At 33.3% G+C, this 17,904-nt stretch overlaps 1 protein-coding gene across 1 annotated transcript in view; it reads left to right on the top strand.

Moving 5' to 3' along the window:
* Window positions 1–17,904, top strand: part of DCC (DCC netrin 1 receptor) — a 941,371-nt gene that overhangs the window by 675,527 nt on the left and 247,940 nt on the right. Inside the window, 1 exon segment of the mRNA XM_044681552.1 lies at window positions 6,503–6,644. Coding sequence (XP_044537487.1) covers window positions 6,503–6,644 — 142 coding nt within the window.

The following is a 17,904-nucleotide window of genomic DNA, read 5'->3' as shown; positions in this document are numbered from 1 at the left end:
ATGCTTGTTGGATGGATAAATTGAAATGATTTAACCTCTTAGAGTCTTAATTTCCCTTTTAGAATAAGGATAAAATAATAATTGTAGAACTTACCTCAGAGTGGTTACAAAAAACTCCAAAATACTATATAAGTGTTAAAAATTCAGTAAGCATTTATTACTTAGCTGATTCATTAAATGTCTAGTTCAATGTCTGCATAAGGATAGAATATATATTACTTTTCTATAACTAGAGTGATAATTTCCCAAAACTTTAAAGAACTATACCATACTAAAGCACAGAATATAATTTATTTTTGTAAATGTGTTTTCATGTTAAGACCTCGGTAACCTTGAAATTTCATACGATATATGAGCATTTTGTGCCTTTTACCAATAATCCACCATTTCCATTGGTCCTTGGCCTCTATTCTTCTGCAGTGAACAGCTTGTATGTTATACCATAGCCCATGTTTCTAGCAAGATACTTTAGAGGCTGGTGAACAGGCCAATAATTAGATTTATATTCAGAATGTGGGTTTAATACTCTAGAGCAATGGTTCCCAAACTTTTTTGGCCTGCTGCCCCCTTTCCAGAAAAAATATTACTGAGCCCCCTGGAAATTAATTGTTTTAATTTTAATAGCAATAAATAGGAAAGATAAATGCAACTGTGACCATCACTGCCCTCCACCCACTTTGGGAATCACTGCCCTAGAACTTCTACTATGGAACACCAACACTTGTCAGGTTTGACACTGTTTTAATTTCCTTGTATACGTACCTAACATATAAATGTTCCTCTTGGCATCTCTAGATATACTCCTTTGAAAAAGATCCTTCTAGAGAAAATATCTTGGGAGGAAAGCTTTGGTATCCAATTAGATTGGAAATGAAGCTCAATTTTGACTTAGCACAGGCATACTACATAACTTTGAAATGTATCCTTACTCTATTTGCAATTCCTTGCGAACCAACTAAACAGTTTTGCAAGAATATGATGAGGAAGACAAATAATTATAATTTTACTATTTAAAGAATAATTATCTAGGAAAACAGAGCCACAGAAGATAACAGAGACATAATTACTATGGTAGCCATGTAATTTTAAGGGTACTTATGTTTTTAAAAAGTTGCCTTTTCTTTTCATTAATAATCATTATAATAAAAGTGTCAATTATTATGACTCACATTTTAAGACTTTTTTTACATCGGCTTTGTGAGGGGGATGTTGAGTTGTCATTATAATAACTTTGGTAGAACACTTTAATGTTTGCAAAACTATGTTTACAAATTATTACATTTGATTCTCACAGCTATATGAAATACATACCAGAGATCTTATTGCCCTTATTTTAGGAATCTGAAAGTCAGAGAAGTTAAATAACTTGTTCCTTGTCATACAGATAGTAAATATAAAAGACAAGTCTTCCTAACTCCAGGCAGTCAGTCAATAAACATGTATTAAGAATTTATTATTTGCCAATCACTGTGCTATACAGGTCAACCACAACACTAGTTTAAGACTGAAAGAATTTTCCATTTTTATTATTTTTAAAGGACACATTCATATTCAAAACATAATAGCATAAATTAAGAGGGTTAATGGTAGTTGAGGAGGCTCAATAATACCCTTAAATCATACTACAAAGATTAGGTTGTGCTCAAAATAACCTTTTTGTTTCTAATTTAGGTAGATTTGTGGGGAAATAGATTACTAGCAATGATAGTGATTATGGAATATGCCCCAAAGGGAATACAGGCTTAAGTACATTGCTCTTTAAAGTAGGATGTCTATAACCTTTCATTCATGTTACGATTTATACAATAGACACTGACTTTTCAAAATAATATGATTTGAGGGTTTTTGCTATATCCTTTCCAGAGAAACTGAAAAAATTGAACAGAACTGAAAGAATTGTCATATCTTTGCAATTTGTTTGCATATGCTGGAAATTAGTGCAAAAGTACTCTTTAAAAGAAACAAAAAATGTATCTGGAATCTAAATAAAAATGAGAATTGGTGAGCTGGGAAGAAAGAATGAAAGAAATAACTACTTCCAAAGACAGAAATCCAAGTAAATAGCTAACTCTGCTTCTGACACAAGGAAGACATAATTGTTTACATTAGTAAATCATGCTGAAAAGTATTAAATTAGAAGACATGATAATAAAAATTGTCATCTGTCCAAAATATGTATTTGTGCAATCATTAAATTATTATATATTTTAGACTTTGTGAATGATTTCTAGTCATTTTTATCTACTGTGAATACTGCACCTACTTTTCTATGAGCACACTAAAATGTCAATCATTTAAATGGCCAAAGGAAAGTTTGCCATTTATTAAATATTTAATATGTACTAAACATTTTGATAATCACTGCTGCTTCAAAGAAATGCAAAACAACCAAAAAATAACATTATCTACCCTCAAGTAGCTCACTGTCTAATGGGAAACTTATTTATAATAAGATATGGATTAGAATCTGAGAAGTTCTGAACCCTGTTGTCCTGTTTAAAATCCATAGGATTATTCTTATTCTGTAATAACATTTATTTTATTCAAAATGAAACAAAAGAAAAACAAAAACCTCGAAATATTTGTCTTACAAAATAATGAAACATTTTTAATGTGAGCTGTGCAGAGAAAAGCTATTTACTGGACAGTCCACAAACAAAAAGCAATCTAATAGAAAATGAACTAGTTCACACCTCATAAAAAGATAGATATTACCTTAGTGTTTTTGTGTTTAAAGGAAAAGAAAGGACTATTACTTTTAGATTTGGACACATTGCATTTAAGATGTCTAGATGGCAGAGTGTATAATGCTGAAATCAGTCAAAAAGGCCTAAATTGGAATTATATTATCAGGTAGCTATAAGTATTCTGACTCCTTTATCTCAACCATTAAGTGAAAGGGTTAGAGAGAAAGTATAACTAGATGTTAGTTAAGAAACAAAGTAATAATAATTATGACCAAAATCTATGATCAACAAAGACAGAAGTAGTTTGAGAAAGATTGATAGAGGATAGATGAAAATTACTATTTGTAGTAGTTAAGGAAAATGCACACACAAAATCACTTAAAGAAAAAGAGAATTAGATAGGTTAGGGAGTCTCCTGAGTCATATTTTTGTTTTACTTGAGTAAATGAAATGTTAAAAAATAATTTCATCAAGAAAAGTTGAAATCAGCAATCTATATATGGACAGAGAGAGAACTGGTAGGAATATTTGAGGAAGAAGACTTGAATACTAATTTCAAGTAAATTAAACTAAAGGTACCTAATATTATTTTTTTTTAAGTAATTTAATGGGAATTCAAGGAGGGAAATGCACAATGAATATAAACCTTAAAGACTGAATAGAATGACTGAATGTACTGGAAAAGAGAACCAACAAGTTATATTATAGAAGAAATATATTTAAACCAATAAAATTCATGCATGGTTAAAGTGAGAAATTCAAATAAACTCACATTCTAGTGATCACAACTACAAATTTTAAGTATCTTATAGTCTTTCAATGCTTAAAGTATTGAAAAATGTTCATTTAAATTTATACAAAAAAGAAATGCTGTTTTATCAGTTTGTGCATAAATAATAATGGAAATGGTGAATATAACTTCATCTATATCATTTGGGAACTCAATTTAATGAAAGTACATTCACTTTAATATTGCAGTACCAGTGAGAAGATTATTAAGGTATTAGGTATTAAGGACTTGAAACTGGGTGGCTCTATGTGTGTGGACAGAAAGAAATATACAAGAAATGTTGTAAAGGTACAAGGGTAAATGGTAAATTTGGTAAATGATTAGATTTGTGGGTTGAGAAGTTGAATACGACACCAAGATTTTTAACTTGGAAGACTGGAAAGCTATCCTTAGAAATTGTAGGGAAATTCTAGAGAAGAGGGATGTGGACATGTGCATTTAAGATGCCTAGATGCCACAGTATATATGATGAAATCAGTCAAGAAAACCTGAATTGGAGTTAGGTCCCTTATCTTAATCATTAAGTATCAGAAGGTTGGAGCAAAAGTATGGTTAGTACTTGAAAAGATCAGGAAAGTCATGTCATCAGGAGGAAGCCAGGTCTCAATGAATGCCCCCTACGCATAATTCTATTCTAAATTCTAAAAGTTCTAATCTTAGCTAATTTGGTCTTCTGATGATGCTTATAAGTCAGTTCTTGGGCTTCAGATCTTTCAAGCTTAATATCCAATGGCCACCATGATATCCCATGACCATCCATTGTGAAGAAGAATAAGATTTTGTGGAGCAATGATAATATAAACAGTGACAACTACTACTACTGTAGTCAACATTTATATAGCACTTTAAAGTTTGCAAAGCATTTTATAAACATTTCATTTTATTCTCAGAATAACTCTGGGAGATATGTACTATTATTATCTCCATTTTATGAATGAAAAAAAGTAAGGCAAATGATATTTAAATGACTTGCCCAGATTAACCTAGTTATAAAGGACCCAAGGCAGAATTTTAACTCAAATCTTTTTTTGACTCCAGGTTCAGTATTCTATCCAATATGCTACCTAGCTTTTTTTCAAATGGAAAAAATGTAACTATGAATCAGGAGTCTTGGGGTCTAATCCCTTTTCTATCAGTGACTAGCTATGTAACCTCATCTCTGTGGGGTTTAATTTCCACATTTTAAAAATGAATTATTTCTGCTAGTTGATCTTATAGGTTTTTTAAAACTTATAAACATATAAGTTTTTTTTAATTTACTTTAATGATTTTGAATTTTATATTGTTTAATTGTGAGATTAATTTTTCATTAACAAATAATAATTATTAATAATTAATAAATAATAAAATTAATATTTCATAAAATAATTTGTCCTTACTTAATTTTCCTATTAAATGCCTACAGAGACATTTGTAGCCAATAAAGGCAATATTGTTTTTTGCATATTGAGGATGCCCTACAATATTTAATTTATAGATAGCATAGTTCTGATCTAATGAATTTTGAAATTATATATCAAGAATTACAAATGTACCCACCAGGTACATCTATTTATCCCTTTTTGCCTCCATGCTCTGAGATAGCTTCCTAACCCAAAAAGAAGTCAAAGCAAAGGCTTTCTGGGTAAGGTAGAAGTCTATTTCAAAGTCTTCCTGTTGCACATCCTTTCTTGCCTGAATCCCTGGTCTTTCTACTTTCCTAGACTCTGGTGCAGATCTTTATTGCCTCTTCCTTGGAATATAGCAATAACTTCCTTCAAATCTCTCTCTGTTACAAACCATTTACTACTTACTTGCCAAAGTGTTTTTCCTACAGGTCTAAGCACATCACTATTTACCCTGAAAACTTCAGTGACTGCCTATTTCCTTCAAAACCAAATATAAAATACACAGCATGGTTTTAAAAGCCCTATGCAATCTGGTCCCTTCCTACCATTCAAACTGGTCCACACTTTACACCTTACCACACATACTCTACAATCCAGCAACACTGACCTTGCTGTTCCTTGCATATAATACTCCATTTCCTAACTCTGATTTCTAGCCTTTTCAATGACTGTCCCCTATGCCTGTCATCCTTTTCCTTCTCAACTCTTCCTTCTGGTCTTCTTGGCTTTCTTCAAGACTTAGTTTAAACCTTACCTTCTACAAAGAGCCTTTTTTATCCTTCCATTGCTAGTTCTTTCCCTCAGACACTTCCTCTTGTTTAACACGGTATTTGTCTTGTATGTATCATTTTAAAAATACCAGCTTCCTAATTAGAACTTTTGCCTTTCTTGCATCCCCAGTATTTAGCACAGGATCAGTGCAAGGAGATAGCTTGTAGGAATTAATTCATTGCACAGGGTCTTGTGCTTGGTATCTCAAACTTCTAAACTAATTTCAGAAAACTTAGACCAATAAATTTTTACCACAAACTCAATTCAACTAATATTTGTTAACCACTAATACTTCTACTCACTGCATTCAGTGAATAATACAAAGGTAAAAATTAACAAGTACCTGACTTCAAGAAACATATTTGGTGGAGAAAACAAATTAAACTCAAATCAATAAATATTTAAGAAGTTAATTTAAAGTAATTTGGGGAGTATAGTGACAATGGTCAGAATTAGGAAAGCATTCCCATAGGAAACAGCACATAAGTGTAGTCTTGAAGAGAATTAGAACTCTAGGAGGTAAAAATGAGTCAGAAGAGCAGAGAAGGTAGAGTGAATAGACTATGCAAAGCCACATGGGTGAGAAATGGCATGTCATTTATAAGAAAAATAAAGTATCCTCATTTGGCTGAAAGGTAGAGTACTTAAGGAAAATTATGTGAAATTGGTTTAAAAATAGCTTCTGGAGTGGTTTGCTATTTCCTACTCCAACTCATATTACAGATGAGGAAACTGAAGCAAGCAGGGATAAGTGACTTGCTGAGGGACACACAGCTAATAAGTGTTTGAAGTGATATTTGAACTCACAAAGATCAGTTTTCCTTATCCTTGACAAATTTTTGACATTAACCTCTTTTGTTTTACAGAGTATCAAAGTGAGTTGGCTACCTCCACCACCAGGCACACAAAATGGATTTATTACTGGCTATAAAATCCGACACAGAAAGACAACCCGCCGGGGTGAGATGGAAACTCTAGAGCCAAACAACCTCTGGTACTTATTCACAGGTCAGTGTTCACATGGTGTCTTCTTGAAAGATTTTGATGAATTAAGTACTTTGGGAATATAATATACTTTTATTTCAAGGGAATATTGATATTTTACCTAGATGGTGACATTTATTGGCTAAGTCTATATTTTTACCTTTATTTTCTGCATTATTGCCATCATTAAAAATTTTGCTTCTGAATTTATGTTAATTGATGATTTAGTTTTGGTACTTTGCAAGTTTAATCTATATTAATTTCATTCTTTTTCTAATGATTCAGTTTAATTGAATTGGTTTAAATATATGCTATGCAGAGACACACCTTCTTACAATTTCTCTCTTATAATTTCATCTTTAAATTTTTTTAGTTATGTGTAGAAACAATTTTTGACAATTATTATCTGATATACAAAACTCAAATTGTCTTCTCCCTTCCCTCTCCCACCCTTTCCTTGAGGTGGTAAATATTCTGATATAGATTATATCAGTTCTATCATGCAATATATATTTCCATACCTCCTCATTCTATAAGAGAAGACACATTTCACACATACAATAAAAAGCTCATGAAAGAAATAAAGTGGGAAAATGGCATGCTTTAATGTGTAATCAGACTCCACCAGTTCCTTCTCTGGCTGTAGAAAACATTTTTCATTAGTCCCTTGGGGTTATCTTGGAACTTGCTTTGCTAATAAATCAGTCCTTCACACTTGATCAATATACATTATTTGTTATTATATATAGTGTTCTTCTGAGTCTGCTCACTTCACCTTGCATCAATTCATGAAAGCCTTTCCCAGGTTTTTTCTGGATTTATCCAATTTGTCATTTCTTATGGCTCAATAGTATCATATTACAATGATTTATCACCACTTTTTTTAACCATTCTCCAATTAATGTATGATCCCCTCAGTTTCCAATTCTTTCCCACTACAAAAAAAGCTGCTAAAATAGTTTTGTACAAGTGGATCCTTTTCTGAGTCTAGCATTAGTTTACTGATCTCTGATCTGTGCAAGTCATGTCTTTATACTCCCCAACATCTCCTCATCTCTTTGAGATAACAACCCTTTGGTGATATTGTTGGATCAAAGGGTATGCCTAGTTTTATGGCCCTTTAGGAAAGGTTCCATATTGCTTTCTAGAACAGTTGTATCAGTTTATAGCTCCACCCTCGTTAGGTCCTCACTCAGATAAATCAGGCTGACAGCTTATAATAATAATAGTCACTGCATCCAGGTAGAGAGTTCTCAAGACCAAATTGAAGTCTTTCTTTTCCCTTACATAAGATTCAATTTTTAAGATAACTATCACTAGGAGAAAGGGAAGGGATTTGTTGCGCATGACACTGGATCTGGAGTCAGTGAGAGCTGAATTTGAATTTTGTCTTAGAATTTTACTTTCTGTGTGACCCTGGGCAAATTTCTTAACCTCTGTCTGTTTCCTTCTCTGTTAAATGAGGTTAGAAATGATGGTCTCCATCTCAAAATCTATTATCCCATGATAAATTTTCCATGAACTACCACAACTCTACATTTTTAAATTGCTAGACATCTACACTGAAATAATATTTACAAATTCAAGCATCATCTCACATCAACTAAGCTGCTTGTGCTTCCCCACAGTCACATTAAAAATTATTTTCTCTGCAACATTTTGATCACTTTCTGTCACCAAACTCCACTCCCAACCTAGTTCATCATAAACACCCTCAGGCTTGCTTCCTACTTTTTAGATTACCACTATCAGAATAATGTCCTGATGTCCTTCTATAGATATGTTTGGCCAGGAAGGTAAGATTGATTATTTGGGGGAGATGTGCATATGCTGTAATTTCCTTGCACCACAGAGGTCTGTCTTTCCCTGGGGTTCCTATCTATAAAGGGAAAAGTTCAGTTGGGACATGACTATGGAGATCATTAAATACTTGACCTACCTAAAAACTAGTATTTCACCATTTTATCCTATAAGCAAAAGAGAACTGATGGAGATTTGTGAGAAGGGGAGCGACATGGGCTTTTCAGGGCACTCAGCAGATAATTTTGGCAGTGATGTGAAGGGTGAATGAGAAAAGGGAGAAACTGGAAACACGGAACTATGAGGGAACACTGGCAAATTTGAAACAAAAGTAAAGTGTGTAGAGTGCTGGCAGGATGAATAGAGAATACAGGAAGTATGTACTTATGTGGCTCAATGGATAGGATGTAGGACCTGGAGTCAGGAAGACTCATCTTTCTGAGTTCAAATCTGGCCTTAGGGACTGTGATCCATGTGACCTTCAACAAGTCACTTAACCCTTTTTGCCTCAGTCTCTTTATATGTAAAATGAGCTAGAAAAAATGGCAAGCCACTTCAGTTTCTTTGCCAAGAAAATTCCAAACATGATCACTAAGGATTAAAAAACTGAACAACATACTCTCTAGAGATATGGGTAATTTATTATAGAATAGAGAGAAACTCACCAGTGACTGATATTGAGAGAGAGGAGTCAAGGATGACTTTAAAGGTTTCATTAACTGCATAAATAGCTCTTTCTTTATGTTTTTGTAATAGAAGATAAAGTTAGTGAATTTTGAGTCACATCTTTGATTGCTTGGGTATATAGTTTTGGAGTAGGGCAGAAAGGGGACAGAGTCATAGAGCACTGGACCTGGAGACAGGAAGCTCTGAGTTTAAACCTGTCCTCAGGCACTTATAAGCTATGTAATACTTGGGCAAGTCACTTAATCTATGTCTGTCTCATTTTCCCCTTCTATAAAACAGGGGTAATAATAGCACCTACCTGCCAAGTTTGCTGTAAGGATAAAATGAAGTAATATTGTATTCTGTAATTCTTAAAATGCTATATAAATGTTAGCAGTGATGATGATGCAGATTATATTGAAGGTCATAAATATAAAAGAAATTTGACTTAAATATAAATACTGCACTGATGAGAAGGAGCATAGTACATTGAAGGAGTTCTTAACTGTGTATTCATGAGTGTGTTTGTGTGCATTTGTGAGAGAGATGGATCTACTGGTCAGACTGGTGAAGTCTATAGACTTTGAAGAACAGTTCTAAATGCATAAATTAGAATATGTTGGACTATAAAGGAAGCTAAACATTAGTTAAAATAAACCAGCATTTTTTCCTCATCCAAGTTCCCAGAACACCCCTTAAATCATTTTTAATTAAGAACCTCTGGTGCTCTTATGTTCAAGGTCCTAGCATTCATAATGACTCTAGCCATCATGACTTGACACTTACTGTCTCCCTAATGGGGCTTTTCTCTGTTTCAAATGTTCATAGAAAACTCTTAATACTCTAAGTTATAAAAGCAGTAGATGATATGCATTTATAAAATTTCCTCATCTCCAAGTTCTACCTACAGAGCTCTGAAGAATATTGAGATTAAACATCACAAATATAAAATGAAGTTCACTGTACAAAGGAGAGGCAATGCAGTGGTTGTTAACCCTCTTTGAATACATGTTTGCCTCAAATCCATTCCTCATTCTTAAGGTCTTCAATTACATGTTGATATTCCTTTAAATCCTGCAATTTCCCAGTTCTTCAATATAATTCCCATGACCTACTTTTCTAATCTACCTCAGGTATACAAAGTGATTATCATAACCTTGATTTTGCCACCACTCACCAGTGTTCCATATTTATCTGTGCATAATCTTGGACTCTCATTCCTTCTCTTCTTAAGCTGTCCTTCTCTTAAGTCCTCTTTTTGCTCTCACAATGTCTTCCAGTATCTCCATACATTAGTGATGGACCAAGTTATTAGCTCTTCAATAGCTATGCACTCCAGCTTTTCCAAATTTGACCCTTTGTTTATTCTCCTCACTCCAGCTCCTCATTTTCTTATCTGATGACTATATATGTCTTGCCATGCCCCAAACCCGAACTGCTCTCACCTTTCCTGCTTCTACTCATGTGCTGACAATGAGAACTGCAGGAAATTACAGAGGAGTATCATGTATACCACACATTTGTTATCTAATAGATTTGGAACACAGGAAGGGAAACCTGTATCTTGCCACTGGATTCTCTGCCCCAATAAAAACTCAAGTTCTACCAGACTTCTTTCTCTATTTTGCTTTCAGACAACTTCATGGAAGCCATTTACTAGTTTTCCTTTCATCATTTCTCTTTTCACTCCACAAATAGACATCATCTTCCATTATATCCTATTTTTCTGCTCTTTTCTATGATGAATAGGTGGCCCACCTCTTTCTAAAGTCAACCTTTCTGTATGTATACATAATCTTTTACAACAGATTAACCCCATGGTCATTTGCTCTCTCTTCCCTATATCTCCCTATCTTGATTAATTCACTATTGCCAAAAATCACACTTAAGTTTCTTCACCTTTTAGCAAAAACAGAAACTGAATTAGATCTTGCATCCCTGTTTGCTCTCATCCTATGGCTCATTTTCTCTCCACAGCTAAATTGTTTGTAAGAGGTATCTATTCTTGGTGGCTGAACTTCTCTCACTTTCTTTTAAACCCTTTGCAGTCTAGAGTCTGACATAAACTTTGCTTTTGACTTAATCTTTTTGCTTAAATTACTTTCTCCAATAATCTCTCAATGGCCAAATCTAATGATCTTTTCTCAATCTTTTTTTAACTTCCCTGTAACATTTGCCACTGTTAATCAAGTCTTCAATTTTCTCTTCTCTTGATTATTGAGACACTACTCTTTTTTTAGTTCTTTCTCCTCTCCTTAGTTTTTCTCAGTCCTCTTTTCTGGAGATGTTATTTGTGGCTTGTCCATTAACTCTCAGTGTATCTCAAGCCCTGTTTTGAATTCTTATTCTCTTTTATCTCTATACTCTCTCAATTTGCTTATCTCATCAACTTCCATGGACTCAACCACCATCTTTATACAGATAACTTAAAGATCAATATATCAAATATTAGTTTCTTTACTGAACTATAGTCCTAGATCCTCAGTAAGCTATTAGAGATTGATTGACCCATAAGCATTTTAAACTCAACATATCCAAAATATGGCTTCTTATTGTTACCCATTAAACCAACTCTGCTTCTGAACTTTCTTATAATTGTCATCGGCACAACCAACTTATCAACGACTTAACTTAGTGGCTTCCTTTTACTTCTAGAATCAAATGTAAATTCCTTTCTTTGGCTTAATTTGGCCCACTAAATATTTTTTCCAGGCATGTTATACACACTTCCTTTCTCAAACTCTCTAGTCCAGCCATACTGCCTTTCTAGCTATTCCTCTAAAATTACACATTATCTCCAATCTCCATGCTTTTGCACTGGCTTTCCCGATATCTGACATACATTTCCTTTTCACCTCAATCTCTTAGATCCCATGGCATTGTTTAGGACTGAGGTCATGAATCATCTTCTACAGGAGATCTTTTCCCAGTCCCTTTTCCTCCAACTAATATATAATTTGTTAGATATTGCTAATATTCAAAACAGTGACTGGCATGTAGCAAACACTTGATAAATCTTTTATTGAATAATAAAAGTACTCTTTTTAGCCAACAAAAGATGTATAATTTTTAAAGAAAAATACACTCAAATATTTTGCTCTTTTAAAAAATAATTAGCATATACTTTCTTTTAAAATAAGCTCTTTTCATATGCTTAATTATTATTATATTTACCAAAAAACTTACATGATTTTCATAAAACTTTTGTGAAATGCTTTTTTTCGTAAGGCATGGCATATCTCAAAACACAAACCTTGAAAAATGGCATATATTTATGTGCACTTTATGTTCATAAAAAATTTCCTCACTATAATTTTATGGAATAGACAGGGTAAGAGTTAACAGAATCATTTTAGAGATAATAAAACTGCAATTTAGAAGATTGAATCAAATATTCAGGATTAGACAGCCAGAAGATATAAAAAATAGGAATCTAACCCCAAACTTCTGAATTCAAAGCCAGAATATAATAGACTAGATTATATTATTCTTTTTCTTGTCTCTAGAAGGTACAGGGATGTACCACAGGAAAGATTTCCTTTTTCTTTTCCTCCTAGATTACACACTTGAGAAGTGTATATCCAAAATAGTATATCACCTTTCTCTTGGTCTCATAAAGTCAAATTTAGTATATACCTCAATGAAACAGAGGAAGGCTTCTGGAGTATTTATGTTCTAAGTTGTTTATGATCTTATAGTTGTATGACCAGGTCAGTATTCAGAGAATCACATCATCTTAGAAACAGAAAAGATATCCAAGGTCATATGATCCAATCTTCACTAGACCATAAATCTCATCCATTCTAGCATGCACTGTCATGGCAAAACATCTTTGACTCATTTTGCCTTACACATAATAAAGGGGTTGGGGAAACAGTGAGGAATACACACTCATTGCCTATTCCACTAATATACATGCACTATTAATAGTCCAATTCTACCTCTCTCACCAAAATACATATACACTTGGAAGTTACTGGAGATATATTCTTGTATAAGTTGAAGACACCTATTCTCTATCCCAAGAGAGTCAAGTTAATCAACATAATGAATTTGGGCATGAGAGTGTTTCTAGAGTAGACAAACACAAATAACATGGTTTGTCATGACAGATTCTTCCAGCAACTTTTGGTTGAGCTATTCCAGTATATTATCTTGGTAGTCAAAGTTGAATCAATATTCTCCCGAGATTTAGTTGAAGAAGAGCAGAGGAAGAAACAAATAATTAGGGTAAATTTTAGGTATAAATTCTAAGAGGAGGGCAAAAGACCACAGGCATAAAACTATTTATTATTTATTTTTATTGAAGAAATTATCAAAGTTGAATAATCTTGGTAGTCTCATATGTTCCTCCAACAAATAACATAAATTGCAGAATTTTAGAGGTGAGGATAACCTTAGATTTATGATCCGCCCCTCCTTTTAAACAAGTTTTCAAAAACATTCTTATTATGGTATCTCATATGTATCACATGATATCTTATAAGGGAAGCAATAAGAGCAAAAGGAGAGAAATAAAAACATGAATCAGAGCAGTCAAGGCCTCAGTGAACAATAAAGAATATTCAACCAAAACTACATCACTCAACAGATGTTGAAATGGAGGTAAATCATGGTTAAGTGACGAGTGCAGAGAGGACTAATCTTCCAGAATTCAAATCTGACCTTAGACACTATAATTGTGACCCTGGACAAGTCATTTAACCTACTTTGCCTCAGTTTCCTCACCTATAAAATGAGCTGGAGAAGGAAATTACAACAATCTACTCTAATATCTTTGCCAAGAAAACCCCAAATGGAATCAGGAAAAATTGAACAGAACTGGAAAACAACTGAACAACAAAAATTTGGATTCAAACCTAATTCCTTCCATTCCAACTTCAGTGTCCAATCCACTATGCTATCATTTGAACTGAATGATAAATGTGACTTTAGGTCACATTTATAGCAGCTCCTACCACCTACACTGTATAGATGATAAAAATTAAAGTTTAGAGAGAATGACCAATATCAATCATGTAATTAGGCATAGAGCTTTGAGTAGATTTGGGATCTGCTGACAAGTAGTTCCATGTTCTTTTGATTATATCTCACTTCCTTTCTCTGTATTTCCAACTGCTTACATAATAATAAGCTGATTATATTACCTGGTATCACCTTGCACTCAACATGTCTCATACAAAGGGGACTGGAATAAGCATTTATATATTTCCTCGCAAGTTTTAGGCACTGTGGTAGGTGGTTTTCATAAACATTATCTCATTTGAACGTCACAACAGCCCTTCAAAGACAATACTATTATTATCTCCAAATTAAAATTGAAGAAAATTAGGGAAACAGAGGTTATGACATGCCACAGATAGAAAGTATCTGAGACCACATTTGAACTCAGGTTTTTCAAGCTCCATATCCAACATCAATTGTGCATCAATCATCTCGATCATAAAAACTCATCGGTTCATCCTTTAAAGTTATAGTGAATGTGGCTAATAATCCCAGACTTTGTTATTATAATTCATGTTATAACTATATGCATATGTTTGTATATACATGTTAAACACTCATATATGAAGAAAAGCTTGATGGTTTGAGAAGTAGAATAGACAAAAAAGCAAGAGTAAAAGAATTAGCTGGAAGAGATCTGTCATTCTGAACTACTGGATTTCAGGACTTAATATATCATAAAGGTGCTTCTATGGAATGGTGAATAGGCTGCTAAGCTAGAACAATCAGAGACCTAGATTCAGATCTTGCCTTTGAAACTAGCTGTGAGATTCTGGGAAATATAGTTGATCTCCTCTGTGTATCTCAGGCAATTCCCTAAGATGTAGCTCCTGAAGAAGTGATCTATCGTAATCTACACTACTGAAGGGATCTCGTATACCAAGAGGTCCCTATATATGGCTGCCAGAAAGCAAAAGAGCCTTCCCATGTTCTTGTGTATCATGTTTTCCTAGTCTTTTATATTAGATATTATATTATGTTATATGTTATATTTTTTGCCATGTTAGATGAACTAAACTGGAAAATGAACTGTGTTAGCAGATGCAAGGTGATACACTAGCTAAATTTAGTATGATTGAATAGAAGATTATAAATTATTTTTCTTTTCAAAAGAATTGTTAAACAAGGTTATAATTTTAATTCTCTTCCTATAAGTACTTAGCAACTTTCTTGCCTCAAGAGGGTACAATAAAAATGGCCTCCGAAACTACTGATAAGGCTGTGTTGGTTGTCCTAGGAGCAGGGAAAAATGGTAGAATGGGTGAAGGAAGTGCTCACCTGAAATTTAGCCATAGTCATTTGGACCTTCTTATTTAAAATAGTTATTTTTATTAACAGTTCACTGAGTTTAAGCTTAGATGTATCTCTTGACTATTAGAAGACTGCAAGTATTGAGAGCACTCTCTAAATTTTGGTACCATGAGGTGAAACCCAAGTCATATAGACCTGGTTCCACCTTTGGTTTCTTTTTCATGCTTATGATTAAATCTTCATAACTATAGTGTCTTTCTGTCAGATAGTCACTCCTTAATTCTGACAGCATGTAATTATGTTGTAGGAGCATGTTCAACCTGATGAGATGGTAAAGGTAAAAAAAAAAATCAAGTTTCAATCAAATTACCTGCCATACAAGTGATGGTTTGTCAGGGCTCATTTGTAATTGAGACAATCTTAGAAACCATCAGATAGCCTCTTTATCCTTAAAGAATTAAGTGACAATAATATTTATGAAGGCAATATCAATTTTTCCTGGTTTTTTTGTAGCTTGTAGCAGTGGCTTATGGGAAGAGCATAAAGAATGTCCTGTTTTTAAGGGGCTCTTGAGCCTTTAATAAGTTCTATGGATTAGTAGTTGAGAATAGCTCTCTATGACTTGGCTTTAGAGTCAAATTAGGGAATTCTTGATGACTAACATACCTTTAATAGTCAATGGAAGTCATAGTTCCCATTGAAGAGACTGTGGTGCCTGATATTTAAATTTGCAAAATTTGAACATGGTTTTAAAATCTCATTATTAGACACATTTGTGTGTTGATTTGGCTGAAAGAAATTTAGAAATACCAGAATGATTTAATTAGGTGATTTAAATATTCAGGTGTAGATACTTAAAATTTCTTTACAAGCCCCAATTTCTTAGGCAGGTGTTTCTTCCTTTTATCCCCCCAGGATAATGAGACATCTGCAGTAACAAAGTAATTCAGAGTTATAACAAGGATTTTAAATAGCTGCTATCAGTTTTATTGTGGGAACCCATGTCAGCTAAATTTTAAAGTGCTGTTTTTAATTTTGAGTGTTCTTCCCAGGAGGTTGTTTGTGATTAAATTTAACAGTTTTCTTGTGTTCCACGGCCAATATAGAATAAACATAATGATAAACGTGTATTGGTATTTTATGGACTGAAAAATGAAAGCAATAGCACAGCAATTTTCTAACAGGTTTAGCATTAGAGGAATGAGGGGATGAATATATTGGTTGAAAATGTCACCAATCCAGGTTATCATGATTTTAAAGAAATTAGATAGTCGTGGAATTCTAGGAAGTGACCCTAGAGATCATCTAATTAAACTTCCACATTTTATACTTGCAGAAACTAAGGCTCAGAGATAATAAGTGATTTGCCTAAGGCCACATAGCTAGTAAGGGAAAGAGACTGAGCTGGAGTCTAAGTTGCCTGGCCCTTAGCCCAGTGTTCTTTCTATCACATAAGCCATGCTTCTTCCTCAAATAAAGTTGAGGTTATTTGGTTTATGCTCTCCTACCCAATAATTGTATCAAGAACTCCCGGGTATTATACGAAAGTCTTTAGAAAATAATTCCAGATATGATTAGGTAAAAGCAGGAACGTTTTGGAGTTCAAAGACTTAATCCTTTCCAACTACTTCTTAGACAACTAGAAAGATAAGTTTTTAAGCCTGCAATTTATTACTAAGATCAGATTGTTCTTTCTATATGCAATTAGCATGACAGAAAAAATAACGTTTCTATAATGGCAACAAGAACAAATAGAACAAAAATAATGAATGTGAATGAATGTGTAGATGAGAATAAAGGAAAAGACAGGTTCCCGAAGAACTCTTTTGACTTTATTTTTCCGAACAAGAAATGTTCTCAAGGGAAAGTAAAATAATTTTCTATTTGATCCTGGATATAGCTATGATCCCTTAAGAAATTTGATATTCATTGACCACCTACTTTATGTTCATAAACTTGAAAATTAGTATCATTGTTGGTCATTGTCATCTTGATCTTTCCTACTTCATGTCTTTTATTTTCTTCTAGACAATCAAATAGAAATTCTGATTTTTCTTTTGTCAAACAGGTGTGATGGAAAAGCAATGCTGATAGAGTAGCTTCAAAAACTCAAAATATAAAGAGAGTTAGGGCACCATGAATTTCCAGAGAAGACTAATCTAATCTCAACCAAAAGAATGTTGTAGTATGAAATAAGTGCTGAGTTTGGTCTCGGAGAACCTTCCTTCAAATCCTGGCTCTGATACTTATTGTTTCTGTGTCTAGGCAAGTCATTTCTCCTTATTTTAATTTTCTCATTTAAAATGGGGATAATCTCTAAAGTGCCTTCATATTTTAGTAACATAATTTGATAAGATGAAACAAAGAAAATTCTGAGCAAAGGAATCATAAGGCATGTAATGCAGAGTGCTATTAATTTTTTATTTCATTTTTATGGTCTTGAAAATAAGTCCTAAATATTTTTGTAATACATGGAGTCACCTTGAATTATTTTAATATAAGATTTTTTGCATATTTACTGCACTATTAATGTACATCCAATAGTATGTATCTCATATTTACA

The sequence above is a fragment of the Gracilinanus agilis genome, chromosome 1 (assembly GCF_016433145.1).
Source record: "Gracilinanus agilis isolate LMUSP501 chromosome 1, AgileGrace, whole genome shotgun sequence".
NCBI lineage: Eukaryota > Metazoa > Chordata > Mammalia > Didelphimorphia > Didelphidae > Gracilinanus > Gracilinanus agilis.
The sequence above is the reverse complement of the archived record's forward strand: the minus strand, read 5'-3'. Positions and strand labels throughout refer to the sequence as shown.